The following is a 25,254-nucleotide window of genomic DNA, read 5'->3' on the forward strand; positions in this document are numbered from 1 at the left end:
TATAGTTTGCTTCAGAAGACTGGTTCAGCAGTGCCGTGTCAGATATACGACACTGATTGCAGGCTGCTGTGCACAGTTAAAGAGGAAAATGGTCACATTTGGTTGACCCAAAGGTCCTGGGAAATTGTTTGACCCCTGATACTGCAGTCAGAGACATTAGCAAAGGACAAAGCAGAGAACACTTGCTCCCAGCTGGTCCTCCAAGGCCCCGGGTGGTTCATCTAGGTGACACTTAGCCATTTCCTTCCAAGCCTCACACTAACCCTTCGGAGGATGGAGGATGGCTGTGTTTCAGATACTAATGATTTTTCTTGAGAATTTACTCTGAATTTTGTTAATCTCTCTTTTCTGTAAATGGATAAAAATGGAAACAAAGTAAAGCAAACAAAGTAATGGAAAAGAAATTATATAGAATAACTTAAAGCATAAAAAGCTACTTAGAAAACATTGAAACATTGTATCAGTCATGTGTGTGTGTGTGAGAGAGAGAGAGAAAGAGAGAGAGAGAGAAGAGAAAGAGAGAAAGAGAGAGATAGAAGCCACAGGACAACCTCAGCTGTCATCCTCAAGAAGGCTAGCCTTCTCCTTTTTTTTTTAAAAAGATTTATTTATTTATTCCATATATGTGAGTACACTGTTGCTGTCTTCAGACACACCAGAAGAGGGCATCCCATTCCCATTACAGATGGTTGTGAGCCACCATGTGGTTGCTGGGAATTGAATTGAACTCAGGACCTCCGGAACCACTGAGCCATCTCTGCAGCCCATTTCTCCTTTGAGACAGACTCTTTTACTGGCCTGAAGCTCACCAACTAAGCCCCAGGGTCCCCTTGCCCTCACTTCTCTAGCCTTGGATTACAAGCGCGCACCTCTGCAGCGTGCACCCCTGCATCTGGAAGTTTTATACAGATGCTGGACATGGGACTCAGGCACTTGCACAGAGGGTGCTTCATCAATGGAGCCTTTCTCCCAGCCCCACCCACGGGAAGCTTTTAGCTGACGTAGGGTCTGGCTGTACAGGCCAGATTTGCAGCTCTCTCAGGCATATCTTTATTTAATCAGATTGACAGTCAAGATTAGCCACCTCAATTGGCCCATCTTCAGACCAATGAAATAAGTACATGAAAAGACAAAGGAGCTGTATCCCATGAGGCCAGTGGCTAGATCTCAAAGGGCTAGATCTCAATGCTCTAACAATGGAGTTGAAATAGCTCAGAGTGGGTGGATACTAACAGAGGAGTCCAGATAAGGATCGGAGAGATGCACCATGTTGGTTTTAGTGCGAACGATGGAGAACACCGATAGTAAGATGAAGGAGAATGTAGAGAGTTCTCTTAGAAGGCCACATAACTGGATTCATGATTTCCCACAGGTTACTAGGAGATCCTTGTGATTTAGGAAGACAAAATTAACCCAATAGTGTGAGATTCTAATATCACGGCCTTCTATCCCAGGCCTTCAGACCCTTGTGGAAAGCTGTTTCCTTCCCTTCTACCAACTATGGTGTAGACTATTTTTTAAATTAACTTATTCATCCTTTTCTCATACAATATATCCTGACCCCAGCCTCCACTCCCTCCACTCCTTCGAGCCCCTCTCCCTTTCCCCTTCTCCCCCAGATCCACTGCACCTGCATTTCCCTTCAGAAAAGAGCAGACCTCCCAGGGACATCAACCAAACACAGCATAACAAAGTGCAATGAAATTAAGAACAACCCCCATATCAAGACTATACAAGCCAACCCAGTAGGAGGGCAAGGGTCTCAAGAGCAGGCAAGAATCAGAGACACCCCCACTTCCACTGTTAGGAGTCTCACCGAAAAACAAACAATAAGCTAAACTACCACAGCATGGATACAGAAAACCTGGCAACCTAGCACAGACCCATGCATGTTCTGTGAGCCCCTCTGAGCCCTGCTTAGTTGATTCTGTGGGCTGTGTTCTCCTGGTGTCCTTGACACCTCTGGCTCCTATAATCCTTTCTTCTTTCCCTCTTCTGTGGGGTGCCCTGAGCTCTGCCTAATGTTTGTGCGTCTCTGAAAAGCCTCTGTGCTGACAGTTGGGTTAGGCACCAATCTGTGAGTAGAGCCGCCTATCATTAGGGATATTTTCATTGCCTTTTCCTGTTTTTCTTTTTGGCCGGTTGTATTTGGCTCTACCCTAGGTTTCTGTCTTTACCGCCCAGCAGAGTTGGGCCTTCATAAGCTCACACTCAACTGCCTACCCACAGTGGAGATTAAGAAACCAGGTGGGGTAGTGGAGCCCAAGGCCTGTATTAAACCCTGGCTCTGAGGCTTCCTGGTTGGGCTCTGCTCTAACTGCTTACTCCTTGTTCCTCATTTATTGAGTGAGTATGAGAACTGAGTTCATTCACGTACAACACCTAAATCAGCCTTTGCCATGGATCGGTGTATCCATTCTTACCTGGGAATAGCCTTATGGCACTTACAGGGGTGTGTGTGGATGCGTGTGGGTGTGAAATATAATTGTTGGTGTGCTTAGGCATACTTAGTTGTGGCAGAAGAATTAGGAGATAGTAGACAAGGGAAATTAAGAAATTAAGACTAATTTATAAGGGCATGTTGTTGTTGTTGTTGTTTTTCTTGTCAGTGATTGGATTAATCTCAAATGCCAGTTACTCTCTCTGACCTCCTTTCCTCTTCCCTCCCCACCCCCCTCTCTTTCCCACGACCATACTGTGTAACCCAAGCTGGCCTACCATTAGCCTGAGTTTTCCCAAAGGCTGCAGAATCTTACTCTTAGATCAGAACCTTCCAACTGGCTGATGTGTTACATGATTTGAGAAGTGGGCTTTGCTGAAAGACTGGTTGAAGTTTTAAGAATCCTGTATGATCTCTGTGGAGAGGAACGAAATGTGTAAGGCTTTGGCTGTACTGACTGGGGCCAACACAACCCTTAGGTTATGAGGTGAGGTTTATAACTGTTCTTTCCAGATAGTGCAGATGGGACCCTACCTAGAGCCATCCAGTTTGGGGTTTTGGTTTTAGTTTTATTTGTTGGTTTATTTGTCAAGACAAGGTTTCTCTGTGTGGCATAGGCTGTGCCAGAACTTGCTCTGTAGACCAGGGTGGCCTTGGACTCAAAGATTACCTGCCTCTGCCTCCTAAGTGATAGGATTAAAGGTATGAACCACCACATCTGGATGCCAGGGTTGTTTGTTTGCTTGTTTGTTTTTAAGTTTACTACCTAACATTCCATTCTAGGACTACACTAGTGTGTAGTGAACGGATACATAGCTGTGATCCCAGTACCCAGGAGGCTCAGCAGGAGATATGCCACAAGTTCCAGTCCAACCTGGTCTATGTAATGAGTTCTAGGTCAACCCGGGCTACATAGCAAGGCTCTGTCTTAAATAAAAACAATAAAAACAAAACAAAAGACAGGTATGGCAATGTGAATTTGTAACCCACGCTGGATAAAGACTCTCCCCGGCATAGGCAAGAGCACCTGCACACGTGTCACAGGTATGTACCACACACATACACCTGCACACATGTGTCACAGGTATATACCACACATACACCTGCACACACATGCCACAGGTATATACCACACACATACACCTGCACACACATGTCACAGGTATATACCACACACACACATACACCTGCACACACATGTCACAGGTATATACCACACACACATACACCTGCACACATGTGTCACAGGTATACACCACACACATACATACACCTGCACACACATGTCACAGGTATATACCATACACATACACCTGCACACACATGTCACAGGTATATACCACACACACAACATACACCTGCACATGTGTGTCACAGGTATATACCACACACACACATATACCTGCACACATGTGTCACAGGCATATACCACACACATACACCTGCACACACATGTCACAGGTATATACCACACATACACATACACCTGCACACATGTGTCACAGGTATATACCACACACATACACCTGCACACACATGTCACAGGTATATACCACACACACACACACACATACACCTGCACACATGTGTCACAGGTATATACCACACACATACACCTGCACATACATGTCATAGGTATACACCACACATACACCTGCACACGTGTGTCACAGGTATATACCACACACATACACAAAAGCAATACATTTATGCTAGGGTCAGGGTGTAGCTCAGGGGTAGACTTGCCTGGCACACACAGATCCTTGGTCCAATCTCTAGCACTGAACAAACAACAACAAGAAGGCTGTACAAATTCTGGAAAATAGAGAGGTGAAGGGTGAAGAGTCCTGATAAAGCAAAGTCTTTGGTGTTCCTTGCCAAGTGTACTTCCTGGTTCAAGCTAAAATGGACTCCATGCTGTACTGTAATTTTGCTTGTTTGTTTGTTTGTTTAGGTTTTTGAGACAGGGTCTCTCTGCATAGCCCTGGCTATCCTAGACCAAGCCTTGCCCAAGATGACCTTGAACTCAGAGACTCACCTATCACTGCCTCCCAAGGGCTGGGATTAAAGACATGCACCACTGCCTCCACCCTCGGGCTTGTTCCTTTCACCTGAGCCGTTGCTGAATGCTATCTCGTGGGACTCTGCCTTTCCTTGTAGCCTGACTTCATGTTCATTGGAACCTTGCTGGTTTCCTGGCTAGGGCTAATTCACAAACGAGATCATTAACCCAGTGGCGTCACTGATTGTCAGGCTCGTTTTTTAATATTTTGTGGACCACATGGTCCGTGGTCAAAGAAGGCGCAGAGAAACGGAAAGGTTAAAACTCAGTTCAGAAAAAAACAAAAAAAAAAAAAAAAAAAAAAAAAAACAAAACTAAAAAAGAGCCAGGCGTAGTGGCACACACCTTTAATCCCAGCACTTGGGAGGCAGAGGCAGGTGGATTTCTGAGTTCAAGGCCAGCCTGGTCTACAGAGTGAGTTCCAGGACAGCCAAGGCTACACAGAGAAACCCTGTCTCGAAAAACCAAAACAAAACAAAACAAAACCAACCAACTCAATTCAGCATGGTGAGTACAAGTTTGGATTCACATATTTAAATGACTTATTTAGAGAATTTGTAGATGGTGTTTAATTATGGTATTAATTCCCGAGGAGAATTAAGACTTTTCTTTAAAATCTTGTCTGAAATTTAAGTGAGTGTGACCCAGGTATACTTCTTATAATTCCAGGACTCAGGCTAAGGCAGGAGGATCATGAAGTCAAGTATAGCCCAAGCTACTGCCTGAGTTGGCCAGCCTGGACTACATAGAAAGAGACTAACTCAAAAAACAAGTGTGTGTGTGTGTGTGTGTGTGTGTGTGTGAGAGAGAGAGAGAGAGAGAGAGAGAGAGAGAGAGAGAGAAACTGCGAGAGAGAGAGAGAGAGAGAGAGAGAGAAACTGCAAGAGAGAGAGAGAGAGAAACTGCATTCGAAGTTTGTTTCTCCTGAGTATTTGCATTTGACCTTTGAAAAGGGGAGTGAAGCACGGCATCTTGTACGTTGAGGAATTGAGGTTTCCTGGAGAGGAAACGAGGGAGGCCTGGGCGGTCACTGAAGAGACCATGGACAATGTGCTGCCATGCTTTCCTTCTGACCCAAGAAGACTGAGGCGGGTACCTTAGAGAGCGCTAGGCTCACACCTCTAGTGATCTGTGAATGCTGCAGACAGGTCTGTCCTCCCTATGCCCCAGAAAAAAAAGCACCCTGCCCAAACAGGCTTGTTCCCCCATGCTGTCAATGTGGTCATTAGAAGACGGTGAACCCAACACATGTGTTTATACTTCACAGATACGCAGCACACGTGTTTATACTTCACGGATATGCAGCACACGTGTTTATATTTCACGGATATGCAGCACATGTGTTTATACCTCACAGATATGCAATGCTACTTAACGTGCATTACTGATCTTGTATAGGCTGAAATTCAGTCTTTGAGATTTTTGTCGTCTTCTCCCTCCCAGATGTACTTTTATCAATTTTTTTTTCTAAAATTTATTTATTTTATTTATATGAGTACACTGTTGCTGTAGTCAGGCACACCAGAAGAGGGCATCCCTTTACAGATGGTTGTGAGCCACCATGTAGTTGCTGGGAATTGAACTCAGGTCCTCTGGAAGAGCAGTCAGTGCTCTTAACCACGAACCATCTCTCCAGCCCCTACTTTTACCAATTTATAGCACTGGCAAGGTTAGAGCAGCCAGCAGCTGGTGTGCTGGGATGGCTGCAGACCTTTCCTTATCTTGCCACTACTGAGCCACATGGCGTTCTTGGTGCTCTGGCTCCTGGCTGCATAAATGAGTGTGGGAGACATGGAGACTGTGGGTGGGGGTGGGGGAGAGAAAGGGTGGAGGCTGAGTTCTAACAGCTCTTGTTCCTGTTTTCTGGAATTTTGAACTATAGTGTCTGAGTCTACCATTGTCAAAGTCTGGTTGGTTCTTTTTATGATTTTAACATCGTCCCAGCATGTGGTCGAAGCCTTTCTTTCTTGTCATTAAGTTATTCTGAGTTTCTTTCTGGTATGTATGGCTCTGTGGGTTGAACACACTTGAGACAAGCTAATACTGGGCTGTATCACTAGCCCCAACATTCTCGTTCTTATATAGTGTATCAAAATAAGTTGTTAAACAACAAGGAAAACCTTCTACTTACAGCGTAGCAGACAAAGATGTTAGAAAATTGCCTTTTCTAAAAACAGGCATGGGGCTGGAGATGTGGCTTGGCCAAGGAACTGCTGAGGCTCTGAGTTTAATCTCCAGAACATACATGAAAAGGCCAGGCGTGGTGACGTGTGTGTGTGTGTGTGTGTGTGTGTGTATAACCCCAGTGCAGGGGTTGCAAAAACAAGCAGGTTCCTGGGCTCACTGGCAAGTCCCTAGCCAATAGGAGACCCTGTCTCCAAACTAAAACAAAACCAGAAAAGGTAGACTAGGTGGATGGCACCTGAAGAGCGACTCCCTCCCAAGGTTGTTTTCCTCTGCCTTGGCACATGATTACCATGAGCAGACCCACATAACATACAAAAATAAAGTGGGGTCAGTGGCGCATGTTGATAATACCAGCAGTTGGGAGGTAGAGGTAGTGCTGTCCTCAGCTGTAAATTCAAGGTCAACCCTGGACTACATGATATCCTGCTTTGAGAAAGAGGAAAGAGAGAGAGTGCGCGCACAGCACTCGCTGTCTGTGATGCTTGGCCATCAAGTTTACTAGCCAAACCTTCCGTTTGATTTTTGTATTCGCCTCATGCCTCATTCCTGGTCTTCCCAGGACCTCACAGGTGGCTGCAGGTATCCCAGAGCCTTGGAGGAGGAAGTGGAAAAGCTGAAGACCCAGGTGGAGCAGGAAGTGGAGCATTTGAAGATCCAGGTGATGCGCCTTCGGGCTGAAAAGGCAGACCTGTTGGGCATCGTCTCAGAACTGCAGCTCAAACTCAACTCCGGCGGCTCCTCGGAAGACTCCTTCGTTGAGATCAGGATGACTGTAAGAATTGTGGTTCTTTTTCTATGAAGCAAATGTCCAAGCCCCCTCTAGAATGAAACACAACACCTGAACGTGTTGTGTCGACACAGCTGATCCAAATAGTGAGATTCCAGTATAACGGGGACAAGTGTCTTAACTCTGAGCCACCTCACCAGCCCTAAAACTGCGTTTAACTGTGTTTAATAGACTCATTCCAAAGTCTAGTGAGGAGGCGTGGTAATAAACAATAAGGGGGGGGGGAGGGGAGCACCCTCTCAGAGGCAAAGGGGAGGGGGGATGGGAGGGGGTCAACATCTGGAATGTAAATAATTAAATAATTAAATTGAAAGCTGAGAGGGCCTGAAAGGATGGTGTAGCAGGAGAAGGTGTTTACCACCTAAGCCTGGGCTCTGGAACTCACACAAAGGGGAAAAAGAGGCTCACTGACTTCCCAGGGTTTGTCACCTGGCCTTGCACCTGCTCCATGGCACAAGCACCCCCACACCCCCACACACTCCCACACACACACAAATAGTAATAGTAAATAACGTCTCAGTCATAAGATGGACTGGCTGTGTGGCTTAATTGCTGAGAGTGGTTGCTTGCAAATTGGACACAGGAAGCAGGCTTCAAAGCCTCCAGGGGCCCACAGAAAACAATTACCAGGGTTTGCTGTCAGCACAGCTAAGCCAAATAATGAGGAGTAAGAATGTAACGGAGCTAAAGTGCCGATTCCGGTTTTTTGCCAAGCCAGCTGCCATTATAAACTTGCCTGCAGTACTGACTTGTTAGGGAACAAGAGGCTGAGAGCAGGCTGTGTTAGGGAACAAGAGGCTGAGACCAGACTGACCGGATCTGTGAGCTGGTTATATCTCCATACACAATGGAGCAAATCTTCACACCTGCACAAAGATGGCTCTGGATGCTGTGGCTACACTCTTCCTAAGCCATGGCAGGGTTCTCCAGCCCACAGGAGCAAAGCGAAGCACATTCACACTCGCAGTAACTGTCACTCAGCTGAGTGGCAGCAGATGATGCCAGCCCTGGAGAAGCAACATGTGGAAACTTTTGATAAAATGTCTGGGTTTCCTGACTTTTATCAGCCACCACAGGGGTAAAGCTCTGTGTTTCAGTCATCTCCTGTCACTTGTAGAGAAGTTTGTTTTTCAAATTCTCCTCTAGGCACCCTGACTGCATCTAAATGTTTTAGAGGGCATGGACGGAGCAAGGGTCATTGGCCAACTGGACTGCTCTGTGGGGCAGTTGGTGAGTAAGGGGTTCCACACTAAATATTCCAGGGCTACATTAGGAGTCTTACAGGCTGCTCTCTACTCCAAGTACGCGTCTCTCTTTAATCTCTTCCTCCTTTAGATATAAACTCTGACAAAGTGAAAGTGACACTTCTGATATGAAGGACTTTGTCCTGGTGTGGTCTCACCCTCACTTCAGATGTCTCTCAGCAGCACAGGAGAGGTTCCCCCCAGTGCCCACTCACCTGCTTTTTCCTGTTATGGGACCCATCAAAAGGGGCGCCTCCCAGGAGCTCAGGAATGGGTACATACTGCCTCAGCTGGCCAGTTCACAGAACTTAAGTTTGATAGCTCTGGCTTCAACTTCTGCTCTCAGAAGCTAAATCATGGCTTCTGGCAGGACAGTAAAGACCAGATCTCCTCAATCTACCTCCAGAGTTGTTCTCTCTGCTTAAATATTTATTTTATCACCGATAAAATATACACGTGCATATACATACTGGTCTATAAATAAGGGTAGGTGAGAGCAGGTATCGTCAGAGGCCAGAAGAAGGTGTTATACCCTGAAGCTGGAGGTAAAGGCAGCTCTGAGCCTCCACAGCCCTGTGGGAACAGAAGTTAGGGCCTCAAAAAGGCTAGTATCTAACTACTGAGTTCTATCTCCAGCCATCCCACCCTCCATTTTGAGACATGGTTTCACATATCCCAGGCGAGCCTTGAACTGGCTTCGTAGCTGAGAAAGAATGACCTTAAACATCTTTTGCTCCTGCCTCCACCTACCAGTCCCAGGCTTACAGGCTTATCCCATCCTACCCAGTTTATGTGATGCTGAAGAAGAGATCCAGGGTCTCACTCATGAGGGTGCCAGGCTCATATGGCTAACGTCAGGTCCAAAGGGAATGCCAATTCCCAAAACTACAAAGGCAGTGCCTCTGTCTGGAAGTGACAGTCTTGGCCCAGCTGAAGCTAGACTATAAAAGGCTTTCTGGTGGTCAGATAACGGCCAGCATTCCTTGGTGACTTATGAACTGGGGTTCTCTGCTGTCAAAAGGAATAATTTGCCTCTAGAAAAGTGTTCCTCAGTATCATATAGCTGTAGCTTCATATCAAAGTGCAGGCTGGCCTCAGGTTCCTCCAGTCTCTATACACAAGCATTTGTTCTACACCTCAAGCCTCCCTTCCTCCTCTTCCCGGAACTCCCAGCCCAGCCCTAGCTCGGCTTCCCTTCCCCCACCTACTCTCTTCCCCTCCTCATAATCCACATGATTTCCATCTGCCTCTCTACCCACCCACTTCCCTTCTTTTGCAGATAGCCCTGGCAGGGTCAGTCTGCTGCTTTGCCTCTTTGATCTGGACTCTTCTCAGTGCCTCTGGATATTTTCTCTTATTCACAGTAAAACTCTCCCTCCTAACAGTGGAGTGGCCGATTCAATGTTTCTTTCTTTCTTTTTTAAAGATTTATTTATTTATTTATTTATTATATAAGTACACTGTGGCTGTCTTCAGACACACCAGAAGAGGGCATCAGATCTCATTACAAATGGTTGTGAGCCACCATGTGGTTGCTGGGATTTGAACTCAGGACCTTCAGAAGCGGAAGAGCAGTCAGTGCTCTTAGCCTCTGAACCATCTCTCCAGCTCCCTGATTCAATGTTTCTTTACTGCACCCCTCACATCCAACTAGGACAACCCTTATCGGTCACTATCCACTTAAGAATAAACCAGTTTCCCATGGAGTCTCCTCCTGGGGTAGCAATATCTGCTTCCTCCCGGCTGAGTGACAGTTACTGCGAGTGTGAATGTGCTTCGCTTTGCTCCTGTGGGCTGGAGAACCCTGCCATGGTTTAGGAAGAGTGTAGCCACAGCATCCAGAGCCATCTTTGTGCAGGTGTGAAGATTTGCTCCATTGTGTATGGAGATATAACCAGATCACAGATCCTGTCAGCCTCAGTGTGTAGGCGTTGGTTCCCTAACGGCCACTGGTCAGGCAAACATACAACGGCCGCCAGCTTAGCAAAGGCATTGCCTTGCAAGCCAAAGCCACGTTCATGGAGCTGGGTTGAGTGTATTCCAGTGCAGGACACTGACCTTCATGCCTAAACTTAGATATTTATAATCCTGACAGGGAGAGTGTTTTCTGTTTCATTTGAGTGACCCAATTTAGATCCTATCTCATACAAAGGCTGAGTGAGTATTTTCCTTGGATGGAAACTTTTGTCTTTTTTTTCTTTTGAAGGGGATCTGTCTTGCAGATCTGTGGCATTTAATCCCCTTTATCTCTGCTTTTACAGGAAGGAGAGACTGAAGGGGCAATGAAGGAGATGAAGAACTGCCCTACACCCACAAGAACAGACTCCATCAGCCTGTAGGTGATGGTGTTAATTTGAGCCTATCATTGGAGGTCAGACATGAAGGAAAGTTACTTTGTTTTTTGAGGCAGGGTCTTGCTCTGTGATCCAGGTTTGATTTGAACCTGCAACACCCTCTGCCTTAGCCTCTCAAGTGCTAACATTCATTTTCAATGGTATTGAATGTCTTATTAATTTAAGACTGGTGGATAATGGAAACAAAGTCCTGTACCTTTTCAAGGCTGACAAATGCCAACCTCTCTGTTAGAAGTGGAAACACTTTCATCCTCAATCAAAAAGAGACTTGTTCCTAGTCAGCAGTCCTGTGCCTGCTAGGACTAAGCAGGCTTCCTGCTGGGCTTCCTTAAGTGGGACACACCCTTTTGCTTTCCCTATTCAGATTATCAGCCACAATAACTGATGCTGATGCTCTTCTGAGGCAGTGGCTAAGAGAGCTGTCGATATGAATGTGTATGTGTATATATATATGTATATGGTGGACAGGGGACACGCCATAGCACACACACACGGAGGCCACAGGACAGTAGCAGCAGTTCTCAACCTGTGGGTTACAACCCCTCTGGCAAACCTCTATCTCTAAAAACATTTACATTTATGATTCATAACAACAGCAGAATGCGGTTATGAAGTATCACTGAAATAATTGTATGGCTTGGGTTACTACAGCATGAGGAACTGTAAAGGGTCCCAGTGTTAGGCTGAGAAGCACTGGCTTATGGAAGTCTGTTCTCTGCACTGTGTGGGCTCTGAAGATCAATCAAACTCAGGCCATCAGGATTGATGGCAAGCATCTTGACCCACTGAGCCATCTCCTCAACCTCAAAATCCAGGTTCTTACCTTTGGAATCTCAAATGTGCCTGTCCCGAGCGGTTCTGGGAAACACATAATAAGTTATGAAAGGGCCTTTGAGCAGAGGCAGTAGAGCCAGGCCCTGAACTTCTTGGTTCGTGAAGGTAAAATTACCCAGAGCTGGTGGTTTGCTCACCCTGTGTGTGTAGGGGGGCGGGGGGGGGCAACATTAGTCCATTTGTCTGTCGGCTTGCTCATAATTTCTCTTATGTCACAGACCTTTAAAAACATTTTTTATATTAGTTGATAAATATGCATAGAGAATGACACAGAAAAAGTAATACAACACTTTTTATGTCTGTCCCTATGTTCTCACATCAGGGAGAATGTAAATAATGCAATAGTCTTTCACCAAATAGAATAATTAGTATAAATGAATGTTATTCCTGTTTTTAGTGTTTGTTTTTTTAAATTTTGGTTTAGAAGTCAACTTTCCTCAAATTGTTGCTTTTACTATCAAGACTTTCCTGGAAACAGAGGAAAGAAAAACTGTATTTGGAAATTTTAAGCCACTTCCCATTCAGTTATTTCCAGATACAGAGACCACTTCCTCTTTCATGCCATAGCTCATAAGCTTTATGAGGCTGGTAAGGTCTGAGATTGGCTTCTAGACTTGGGGCTGCAGCCTTGGAGTCTAATCCTGGTGTTCAGATATATGAGCCGGGCCGATGCCTGAAAGGCTAGCTGCCGTCCCTGGCATCTTCGTCATTGTCATCGCTCTGAACATTCCGTTACTGGGTGATGGTTACAGTTTCGTGTTTGTCGTGAATGTGCCTCTTGATAAGATTCTGAAACTTAGTAAAACATTTGCTGGTAGTATCTACACGTCTCTGCTTCGTGTGCAAACCAAAGCCAGAAAAGTTTTTTTTTTCTTCCTTGACTCACAAAGGTGATAGTCTCTGACCAGTTGCAGTGGGTCCATTCAGGTCTGAATGGACCTGAATAGTCAGCCCAAAGTCCTCTCTGAAACTGATCTCTGGAGATGGTGGCATCTCCTGCACAGCTGCTGAGCTGTCCCTGTGGATTCTGTGGCCTTGTGGACACAGTACCTCTTGTGGACACAGTACCTCTTGTGGACACAGTACCTCTTGTGGACACAGTACCTCTTGTGGACACAGTACCTCTTTGGAATGAGTGCTGGCATTATGAGGTTAGCATCCTTGAAGCATTGCTGGTCCCCACAGCCTTCGTTGCGTGCGTACAGGGATTGGCTCAGCCGTGCTTGGGGCAGTCAAGAACTGATTGGAGGACATGGATTTCGGTTGTGTCATGCTTCTCTCTTACTCTTGACTTTTTTGTTGAGATCAAAACCTTTTTAATTTCCATACTGAATATGGCGGTGATGTCTTTTTAGGAGCAAATGTACAGAGGATGCCAGGAGTTGTGCGGAGTTTGAAGAACTGACTGTGAGCCAGCTTCTGCTTTGCCTAAGGGAAGGAAACCAAAAGGTGGAGAGACTTGAAGTCGCCCTCAGAGAAGCCAAAGAAAGGTATGAACTATTAATGTGAAAAATGAAAGGCTTTGGTAGATAAAGGAAGGCACCGTGTGAGGCAGTGCACCGGGCTGTGTGCCCTGTGCCCTCTGCCACAGTACAGTCTTAGGACGTTCTCCCCACACGAGTCAGTACCCCTCAGCATTCACTACCTGCTTCTCCCTGTGACGTGGGAGATCTCTGCATCCCGCACATTCGTATATGGACTCAAACAGTACGGTCTTCTACTGACTTTTTTTCACTCTCTATCCACAAAGTTCTGTTTGTCCTTAAGGCAGGTGAATGACCAAAGAGAAGACACGGATACTTGGCAGCTTGCCACTTATATATTTCTAATCTTTCTTCCTGCTTTCAAACAAAACAAACAAAACCACAGCTCTCTCCCTGAATACCGAAGGCATATAGTTCTTTAGGTTATAGTTAGTGGGTCAGGCCTGCCTCTGGAGAAGGAGGGTGCATACCCCACCTTGAGTACCCTGGAAAGATTCCTTTTTCAATGACATTGAACTTCCATCTTGTGAGCCAGCTGACTCAGTATTTAACAGGGCAAGCCAGTAAGTAGTTGTAGACACTTGTGATCTCTGCATGGGTACTGGGGGAGTGGTTGCTTCTCCAACAAGAGAGGACTAAATAAAGCTAAGAAGCATCAGGAACCCATGGTCAGCAGCCTGATTGGCACACACTGAAATCAGTGATGGCACCAACACATTGCAAGATGCTATATTCTCCTGAAATAAGCAAGCCAGCTTTCAGCCTTTCTCCCTAATCATTGGAAATAGGAATACAGATATTCTATATTTTAATCTTTCTGAAAAGAAATTTTGGGTGCTATGTGGGGCGAGGAGTGGATGTGGCTTGCCTTCTATCTTGGGGGGTGTGGCGTGTTCATGTTTCAACTCACAGGGGTTTCTGGGTTGGGTTTTTGTTTGTCATTTGGGGATTTTTGGTTTTATTTATTTATTTATTTATTTATTTATTTATTTTGGTTTTTTGAGATAGGGTTTCTCTGTGTAGTCCTGGCTGTCCTGGAACTCACTCTGCAGCCTCAAACTCAGAAATCCACCTGCCTCTGCCTCCCAAGTGCTGGGATTAAAGGCATGTGCCACCACCGCCTGGCTTTATTTATTTTTTATTTTGAGGTTCTGTTGTTGTTTTGGTTTTCTTGAGACGGGCTCTCACTATGTCGTTCTGGGTGGCCTGGGACATGCTGTGGTAGACCATACTGATCTCACAGACACACACACACACACACACACACCCTGCCTCTGACCCCCGAGGGCTGAAATTAAAAGCGTGTGCACAGCCACAACTGATTGAATTTGTATTTTCTAAATAAGCCAGTAAGGATACGAGGTTGTATAAGAAATACAGTCCTTGTTTGTTTGGTTTTTAAAAAAAAAAAAAATAATAAATCAGGAAATAACAAGGGAAAGATGACCCAAAGTGAACATTTGCCCTAGAAAATTAAGATAACTTGTAATTCACATGTAGGTCAAAGCCTGTGCCAAATGTGAAGTGCCCTACCGTGTGGATAAGCCCACACTCCTGCAAGTACCATCTGCTGCCTCTGCCGTGTATTCAGCCAAGCCAAAGGGACAATAACTGAATACCAATTAGGGTTGGTAGTTTGTAACAGAAAAATGAGAAACAGCGCGTCTCTACAGACTTCCCATGGCGCAGCACCACCTTGACAGGAGCCTTGAGGGAAGCAGTGCTTTGAGCAACCCTTCCACAGCCACTTTCCTGCTTCTTGGTCCCTTCCAAGTAGCTGCCTCCATGGATAAGGTTTAAATTGTTACTTAAGTTGTTGAAGATTTAATCATGACCTATTGACCTCTAGGTATGAACAAGGAAGGCTGAACTGTCTTGCACAACCATCAGCCGTCCAGTACATGCATTTCTGGAATGTTCTGTACCTCCTGTTCCCAGCTGAAATCAATAATTTTGAGCTTTCCTAAAATTACTACTCTGTTCCTGCCCCTGTGCATTTGGACACATGCATACAATGCACATGTGTGCTCGTTCACATGCATACAATGCACATGCGTGCTCGCTCACATGCATACAATGCACATGTGTGCTCGCTCACAGGCATACAATGCACATGTGTGCTCGCCCACAGTCAGGCATACAGTGCACATGTGTGCTCGCTCACTGTCAGGCATACAATGCACATGTGTGCTCGCTCACAGTCAGGCATACAATGCACATGTGTGCTCGCTCACAGTCAGGCATACAATGCACATGTGTGCTTGCTCACATGCATACAATGCACATGTGTGCTCGCTCACATGCATACAATGCACATGTGTGCTCGCTCACAGTCAGGCATACAATGCACATGTGTGCTCGCTCACATGCATACAATGCACATGTGTGCTCGCTCACATGCATACAATGCACATGTGTGCTCGCTCACATGCATACAATGCACATGTGTGCTCGCTCACATGCATACAATGCACATGTGTGCTTGCTCACAGTCAGGCATACAGTGCACATGTGTGCTCGCCCACAGTCAGGCATACAGTGCACATGTGTGCTCGCTCACAGTCAGACATACAATACACATGTGTGCTCGCTCACAGTCAGGCATACAGTGCACATGTGTGCTCGCTCACTGTCAGGCATACAATGCACATGTGTGCTCGCTCACATGCATACAATGCACATGTGTGCTCACTCACAGTCAGGCATACAATGCACATGTGTGCTCGCCCACAGTCAGGCATACAGTGCACATGTGTGCTCGCTCACTGTCAGGCATACAATGCACATGTGTGCTCGCTCACAGTCAGGCATACAATGCACATGTGTGCTCACTCACAGTCAGGCATACAATGCACATGTGTGCTCGCTCACATGCATACAATGCACATGTGTGCTCGCTCACAGTCAGGCATACAGTGCACATGTGTGCTCGCTCACATGCATACAATGCACATGTGTGCTCGCTCACTGTCAGGCATACAATGCACATGTGTGCTCGCTCACAGTCAGGCATACAGTGCACATGTGTGCTCGCTCACAGTCAGGCATACAGTGCACATGTGTGCTCGCTCACAGTCAGGCATACAGTGCACATGCGTGCTCGCTCACAGTCAGGCATACAGTGCACATGTGTGCTCGCTCACATGCATACAATGCACATGTGTGCTCGCTCACAGTCAGGCATACAGTGCACATGTGTGCTCGCTCACAGTCAGGCATACAATGCACATGTGTGCTCGCTCACATGCATACAATGCACATGTGTGCTCGCTCACAGTCAGGCATACAGTGCACATGTGTGCTCGCTCACAGTCAGGCATACAGTGCACATGTGTGCTCGCTCACAGTCAGGCATACAATGCACATGTGTGCTCGCTCACTGTCAGGCATACAATGCACATGTGTGCTCGCTCACAGTCAGGCATACAATGCACATGTGTGCTCGCTCACAGTCAGGCATACAGTGCACATGTGTGCTCGCTCACATGCATACAATGCACATGTGTGCTCGCTCACAGTCAGGCATACAATGCACATGTGTGCTCGCTCACATGCATACAATGCACATGTGTGCTCGCTCACATGCATACAATGCACATGTGTGCTCGCTCACAGTCAGGCATACAATGCACATGTGTGCTCACTCACAGTCAGACATACAATGCACATGTGTGCTCGCCCACAGTCAGGCATACAGTGCACATGCGTGCTCGCTCACAGTCAGGCATACAATGCACATGTGTGCTCGCTCACTGTCAGGCATACAGTGCACATGCGTGCTCGCTCACAGTCAGGCATACAATGCACATGTGTGCTCGCTCACAGTCAGGCATACAGTGCACATGTGTGCTCGCCCACAGTCAGGCATACAATGCACATGTGTGCTCGCTCACTGTCAGGCATACAATGCACATGTGTGCTCGCTCACAGTCAGGCATACAATGCACATGTGTGCTCGCTCACAGTCAGGCATACAGTGCACATGTGTGCTCGCTCACTGTCAGGCATACAGTGCACATGTGTGCTCGCTCACAGTCAGGCATACAGTGCACATGTGTGCTCGCTCACAGTCAGACATACAATACACATGTGTGCTCGCTCACAGTCAGGCATACAGTGCACATGTGTGCTCGCTCACTGTCAGGCATACAATGCACATGTGTGCTCGCTCACATGCATACAATGCACATGTGTGCTCACTCACAGTCAGGCATACAATGCACATGTGTGCTCGCTCACAGTCAGGCATACAGTGCACATGTGTGCTCGCTCACATGCATACAATGCACATGTGTGCTCGCTCACTGTCAGGCATACAATGCACATGTGTGCTCGCTCACAGTCAGGCATACAGTGCACATGTGTGCTCGCTCACAGTCAGACATACAATACACATGTGTGCTCGCTCACTGTCAGGCATACAGTGCACATGTGTGCTCGCTCACTGTCAGGCATACAGTGCACATGTGTGCTCGCTCACATGCATACAATGCACATGTGTGCTCGCTCACAGTCAGGCATACAGTGCACATGTGTGCTCGCTCACAGTCAGGCATACAGTGCACATGTGTGCTCGCTCACAGTCAGGCATACAGTGCACATGCGTGCTCGCTCACAGTCAGGCATACAGTGCACATGTGTGCTCGCTCACATGCATACAATGCACATGTGTGCTCGCTCACAGTCAGGCATACAGTGCACATGTGTGCTCGCTCACAGTCAGGCATACAATGCACATGTGTGCTCGCTCACATGCATACAATGCACATGTGTGCTCGCTCACAGTCAGGCATACAATGCACATGTGTGCTCGCTCACATGCATACAATGCACATGTGTGCTCGCTCACAGTCAGGCATACAATGCACATGTGTGCTCGCTCACAGTCAGGCATACAGTGCACATGTGTGCTCGCTCACATGCATACAATGCACATGTGTGCTCGCTCACAGTCAGGCATACAATGCACATGTGTGCTCGCTCACATGCATACAATGCACATGTGTGCTCGCTCACATGCATACAATGCACATGTGTGCTCGCTCACAGTCAGGCATACAATGCACATGTGTGCTCACTCACAGTCAGACATACAATGCACATGTGTGCTCGCCCACAGTCAGGCATACAGTGCACATGCGTGCTCGCTCACAGTCAGGCATACAATGCACATGTGTGCTCGCTCACTGTCAGGCATACAGTGCACATGCGTGCTCGCTCACAGTCAGGCATACAATGCACATGTGTGCTCGCTCACAGTCAGGCATACAGTGCACATGTGTGCTCGCCCACAGTCAGGCATACAATGCACATGTGTGCTCGCTCACTGTCAGGCATACAATGCACATGTGTGCTCGCTCACAGTCAGGCATACAATGCACATGTGTGCTCGCTCACAGTCAGGCATACAGTGCACATGTGTGCTCGCTCACTGTCAGGCATACAGTGCACATGTGTGCTCGCTCACAGTCAGGCATACAGTGCACATGTGTGCTCGCTCACAGTCAGGCATACAGTGCACATGTGTGCTCGCTCACTGTCAGGCATACAGTGCACATGTGTGCTCGCTCACAGTCAGGCATACAGTGCACATGTGTGCTCGCTCACAGTCAGGCATACAGTGCACATGTGTGCTCGCTCACAGTCAGGCGAGCTTGCACTAGACAGCAGTCACTTTCCTTTTATACTTTTTCGGTCTCAGTACTAAATTAGCCATTTAACCAGTTGCCTCTTGCGTTGGTCTGTTTTCTGCTCCTTTAACAGAGTGCTAGCCTAGACAGGTTGTAAACTATGGAAGTGTTTTCAGCCTATAGTTCTGAGGCTTTCAACAGAAAACAATGGAGCTTTTAACCCAGCCTTTATTAGGAACCCACTCCTGAGATGGTAACCGTGAAGGCATGCTGCTACAGCACCATGGCAACTAAGTGTCAATGTGGAAGGCTGGAGAGATGCTCGCAGTCAGGAGCATAGACAGCTCTTATAGAACACCTAAGTCCAGGCCCTGGTGCGGAGTGACTCACAACTGCGTGCAACTGCAACTCCAGTTGCAGGGGATCTTATGCTCTCTCCTGACTCCTGCATTCACACACAGTTAAAAATAAAGTCTCTCACCCCTCAGAAAACTCACTGTGAGGCTTGAGAGGGTTGTTTAGTTGTAGCTTCACGGTTTCCCTGGGAGCCAGTCTCTTAATTACAGTCAATTCACTACGACTCGGATTGTTCTTAAGGTATCTTGATTCCACTACTTTGTAGTCGTTTCTAAGACCGCTTTTAGTCAGCATCCTATAGAATTCCTATAGAATTCCTTATTCCAATTCAGCATCCTATAGAATTCCTCAGCTCGCCGCTGTTGGATCCCATTTCCTTAACCCAGTGCCTTTCTTACTCTTTCCCCCTTAGTAAAGTACACTGTATCTCTGCTGACTTACTGAGGAGGAATATGAGAGGAGAATATTTTCTGAGATCTGCTTAGCTAAAAGTCTCCCACCTCTTTGCTTCATCTGTGTTCTGTATTCATTGTATGTATTCATCTTATGCATTCATCTATATGTATTCATCACAGGAGTTCTAGTCAGCAATAGGATAAGAGCAAGATGACTGCTAAAGAGGCAGATATAAAGAGACATTGAAACCCTGCCTTTCTCCAGGCTCTGACGTGTGCATTCGAGTGCCTCTACAGCTGCTTGTCCTCGTGTGTCTAAACAGAAAGTAAAACTTCTCTACGTTCTGATGTTGTTGGTGTTTTGTTTTGTTGTTTTCAGAATTTCAGATTTTGAAAAGAAAGCAAATGGCCGTTCTTCAACTGAGAAGCAGACAGCGGGGAGAGCAGACAGAGAGGAGGAGGACAAAGGCCAAGAGAGTGTGGGTACAGCATCGCCAAAGGACTGGCACGTCCCTGGCACGTCCCGTTGGTGACGTGGCTGCTGGGTTCAAGTCTTACGTTGCACTATTTACCTTAGAAATGGAAACTTGTTTGTTTCAGAATACTTTCTACTACTTTCATTTTCATTTCCTTATCCTGAATTTGAAGTGCATGTCAGTAAGATGTTGAATCAGTCTGTACTACATAAGACACTCTCATATCTCTTCTTGTCTGATGGCATCTCCTAAATCCTTAAGTCCACCACCAGAAAAAGACATTTTGACTGATTTATGAAATGTCCTTTGTGAACATGAATCTGAGACTTTTAGAATGGAAAGATCTTGGCTCTGTCTCAGCACTGGTAGGGAACAAGGGAGTTAGCATTAAAAAAAAAAAAAAAGTTCCTGAATAACTTAAGAGATATGCCCTTGAACCTGAAGAGTTTAAAGTTTAGGAAAAGTTCCTGAAGCCAGGAGATTACAGAGTTCACAGTATGAGAGACATATAAAATGATCCTTCTGTTCATGTATTCATCAGTACACACACACACACACACACACACGCACTCACACACTCATACACACACTCATACACACACTCACATACACACACACTCTCACACACACTCATACACACACTCACATACACACACACACTCTCTCACACACACTGGCTATGTCCTTCCTTTCCCTTTCATTTCTCTTTATTTTTTTAAATTTTGAGACTGTGTCTTATCCAGCCTAGGCTGAGCTCAGACTCACACGTAGCCTAGGAGAGGAACTATGATGTTCCCTGCCTTTGCTATGCTAGGATTACAGACGTGCAGCGGCTTCTCTGGCTCTGAGTCCCAACCTTAAGACAATGGAGAACACTGAAGACTGGTACAGTGGTGCATACCCCTATGAGTCTGGTGTCTGGTAGACTGAGGCAGTTGGATTTCAAATTTAAGGACAGCTTATGTGACAGCAAATTCCAGATCAGCATGAGTGCAAAAGCAAAACGGGGGTAGGGAAGGTGGAGAGAGAACAGGATGAACTTAGATGAAGAGAGTGCTCTGCCAGAACAGCACACCATTAACTGAAATGGACCAACAGTTAATGGGAAAGTATTGATGTTTCTAAGCTCTTATAAAACTCATATGCAAATTGACAACTGGCGGGCTTCCAGGAAAAGAGCTGGATAACAGAAATAATTACATAAGCTAGAAGCAGACATTGGCAAGGCAATATAGTCTCTGAGTCTTTCCCCACATGAATAAAGTTATATTTTGACCTGGTGACCTATGATCCCAGAAGCATGAGCAGGGCCAGGTTTAGCAGTAAATCCATTACCATACAGGCTTAGACTGATAGTGGATGTGGTACACAGAAACAGAAGTTTGCCCAGATTGCTTTTCACATAAGTCACTTGGGGAAGTCTTGCACAAATCAAGTCTATTTAGGGTTTTGGTGTTAGCTGGATACTAGTGGTCCATACTCTCTCCTCACACAAGGTCTGCCTCCTTTCGAATGCTCTGTCTCACGTGAATGTCTGACATTGTCTGACAGGTTGGAAGCGAAGTGGAAACACTGAGCATTCAAGTGACCTCTCTGTTTAAGGAGCTTCAAGAGGCACACACAAAACTCAGTGAGGCTGAGCTGATGAAGAAGAGACTTCAAGAAAAGTAATAACTCATTTAATTTCCTCGCATGATTTATGAAGTGCGTCACTGTAGCAAAGCAGTTTTGTTACTGTATTAAAACAAGCAGGGACCTGACAGACGGTTCAGAAAAAAGAGAACTTAGTGTTGGTGTGTATTCCTGAAGCTGTTGTTGTCACACGGGTCATAAGGACACAAGAGGACTTGAATTGTGCTGTGATGAGCACCAGCCTCTCTAACCCTTGTACAGAGCTACATAGAGTATTGTGATGTGAGAGATTTGCTGTACTTGGCATTAACACCCTGCACATAGCCATAGTGTATCTGTCTTTCGGCTCTCATAAGAGATGCTCGGGGCTTTCCTTTCCTCTTACTGGATCCTCATCAGAAACGAGAGTCTTTGTGACAGGCAGACTTTAGATTCTGAAGGGTGCCCAGGGATTTTGCTGTAATTTGCTCCTTAGTTCACTACCAGATTGGTTTAAAATATATTAAAAATATAAAATGTTTAAAATACCCCACCCACCATAAGTCGGGAGGAAACAAAACAAGAAAGCAAACCTGAAGCAAAAAGAACAAAGTGTTTTGCCTATGAAAACCCTGTGGCCCTACCACACTCTGTACTTGATATCCTCTTGAGGATTTGTGCAGAAGCCAGAGAGAGTGACAAAGTGTTGTTTCTCCTCGGGGAATATTCATCTTTTTCAGGTGTCAGGCTCTGGAGAGGAAGAACTCTGCAACACCATCAGAGCTGAATGAAAAGCAAGAGCTCGTTTATAGTAACAAGAAGTTAGAGCTGCAGGTGGAGAGCATGCGCTCTGAAATCAAGATGGAGCAGGCCAAGACAGAGGAGGAGAAGTGAGTGTGTGCACCCCTGTGCGCGGGCGGGGCGGGGCGGGGCGGGGCGGGGCGGGAGCTCACCCAGAAGGGGAAGGACAGCTGGCCAAATACAGATGGGTTGGGGGTGTACCTGGGAGTCATGGCATAAAATCTGTTTTACCATCTGAAAACTAGATGTCTAGGAGACTCCTGGAGAGATTATAAAGTTTTGAGTTATAGCAAAAATAGGAAAATTATTTTTATTCTATCTTTTGAGAGAAAGACAGTCTTTTGGAAGATACCATTTTCTTTGAGAGTAAGAAAAATGCTGATAAGTGGTGGCTGTAGTTTCATTTCTGTTCCATGATAAAATAGCCTGACAAAGCAACTTAGTGAACAGAGGGGTTATCTTAGTTTACATGGTCCAGCCACTTATTGGGAGGGAGTTGGCCAAGGTGCTCTGGGCTGGAAGCAGCTATTCACATCATGTCCACAGTCAAGAGCAGAGAGAAATGAATGCTTAGTTCTCAGCTTGCTTTTCCTACTTCTGCTGTTTAGTTTTGTTTTTTGAGACAGGATTGGTCTGTGTATCCCTGGCTGTCCCAGAACTCACAGAGATCTACCTGCCTCTTACACCCGAGTGCTGGGATAATCGAGAGCCCTAAGCTAGGGACTGGCCGGTGTCACTGCTTTCGTGTGGCGGGTCATCCTACATGGGTAAAGGCAGTGCAGACAATCCTCCAGACAGGCCCCCGAGCCAACCTGATGGAAGCGATCTCTCACTGAGACTTTTCTCAGGTGACTCCTGGTCACATCAAGCTGAGAGTTAAAAGTTGGTGGGATGAAAAAAAACAAGAGATTTTTCTACTTGAGTTTTCAAAGTCTGTTAGGGAGACAGGAGGATGGGCTTCTGTGATATTTCCCTCATTATTCCACTTTTAATATCACATTTTAATAGGTCCAGGTTAGCCGCTCTGCAGGCAACTCACAACAAGCTCCTTCAGGAACATAATAAGGCACTGAAAACAATTGAAGAACTAACCAAGCAACAGGTATTTACAGAGCAAAGTTGCTTCCACAGCCTGGGGATTGAACCACCGAATGACCCTCAGCTAAATCCACTCTCAAGAACGGCTTTGCGGTTTATCAGTTGTAACAGAATTAGTATAGCTTTTCACTCTCAGCCTGTATATAAAACGCGACTTGTGTACGGAGTGGTGCTGATGTCTACCAGGCAGGGCTAGGGCTTTTCCTACTTCCCGAGGGTGTGTCTGTAGGAAAGCTGAGAGCCTGGGCTCCTTGTCAACAGTGGAGGGAGACAGCTGGCTATGGCCATCTGCTGGCTGAGACTGTGCAAGGCCATCTTGCCTGCTGGCACTGAACTTGGAACCCTGGGTTTACTGCATTTAGTTTAAATTAGTAAGGATGTTCGAATAAGCCTAGGGCCTCCTACATATTTGGCAAATGTTCTACTATTGAGCTACACCCTCCTGCCTTCCCTCTTACAGGGTCTCAGAGTTACTTGAGCAGACCTTGAACTTGCAAGCCTACTGCTCAGTCTCCTGAGTAGTGATTACAGGCCTCTGACATAAGCACCATGTTTTCTTTTCCTTTTCCAGAGGGGGTGGGGTGTAGAGGGTTGGGGTCCATGTACATATTGGCATGTTCATGTGGAAGCCAAACGCTGATGTTTGGTATTTTTTTGAGACAGGCCACCTTAGTTTCTGAGGGTCTCTCTTATTGACGCTTACCAATTGACTAGGCTGGCCAGCCAGCAAACCAGGGACCCTCCTGTCTCTGCATCCCCAGGACTAGGGTTGCAAGCAAGAGTTATCACCATATTTACCTATTAGATGGATGCTGAGGAACTGGGCTCAGATCTCACACACAGCAGGCACTAGTGACTGGATAATCCCCCAGGCCTTTTTACTTCATTAAAAAACAAAAGAATTTTTATAACTCTCTTAAACTATAGCTTTAAAAAAAGAGAGAGAGCCATTTATTTATTTATTTATTTATTTATCTAGAGAAAGAGCCTTTATGTGTCCTTGGCTAGCCTGGAACTCACTGCATAGACAAGGCTGGCCTTGAACTCAGAGTTCTACCCATCCTTGCTGCCTCCAGAGTGCTGGGATTAAAGGTGTGAGCTGCATTGTCCAGCAAGGATCTGATCCCTTTTAAATGTAAACTAAAGTAACATCAAAGCTAAAGTAACAAGATAAATAATAGTATCCATGCTCCAGGCTCGTCAGAATAGGCTTGTTCTCACGGGACATTGATCTGGCTTCATGTGTGCTGAGATCTGAACTCATCTACTGGGAACAGTGCTATGCTACGCTCACTCACTGTTACCTTCAAAGAAAGTGTTTGGGCTGGAGAGATGGCTCAGTGGGTGAGAGCACTGACTGCTCTTCCGAAGGTCCTGAGTTCAAGTCCCAGCAACCACATGGTGGCTCACAACCATCCATAGTGAGACCTGACACCCTCTTCTGGTGTGTCTAAAGACAGCTACAGTGTACTTGCATATAATAAATAAATAAAT

The 25,254-nt window shown here is 46.1% G+C and overlaps 1 protein-coding gene across 3 annotated transcripts in view; it reads left to right on the forward strand.

The window, feature by feature from the left end:
- The window catches only part of Optn (optineurin), a 48,029-nt gene that overhangs the window by 11,951 nt on the left and 10,824 nt on the right, over positions 1 to 25,254 (forward strand). For all 3 annotated transcript variants that reach the window (XM_021156007.3, XM_021156006.3, XM_029473608.2), the window contains 7 exons: positions 7,249 to 7,461; positions 10,982 to 11,055; positions 13,264 to 13,398; positions 20,154 to 20,253; positions 21,802 to 21,917; positions 22,602 to 22,751; positions 23,671 to 23,764. In XM_021156007.3, coding sequence (XP_021011666.1) covers positions 7,249 to 7,461; positions 10,982 to 11,055; positions 13,264 to 13,398; positions 20,154 to 20,253; positions 21,802 to 21,917; positions 22,602 to 22,751; positions 23,671 to 23,764 — 882 coding nt within the window. The remainder of the gene's footprint in view (positions 1 to 7,248; positions 7,462 to 10,981; positions 11,056 to 13,263; positions 13,399 to 20,153; positions 20,254 to 21,801; positions 21,918 to 22,601; positions 22,752 to 23,670; positions 23,765 to 25,254) is intronic.

Source organism: Mus caroli, unplaced genomic scaffold, assembly GCF_978045245.1.
Source record: "Mus caroli unplaced genomic scaffold, Mus_caroli_1 scaffold_2, whole genome shotgun sequence".
NCBI lineage: Eukaryota > Metazoa > Chordata > Mammalia > Rodentia > Muridae > Mus > Mus caroli.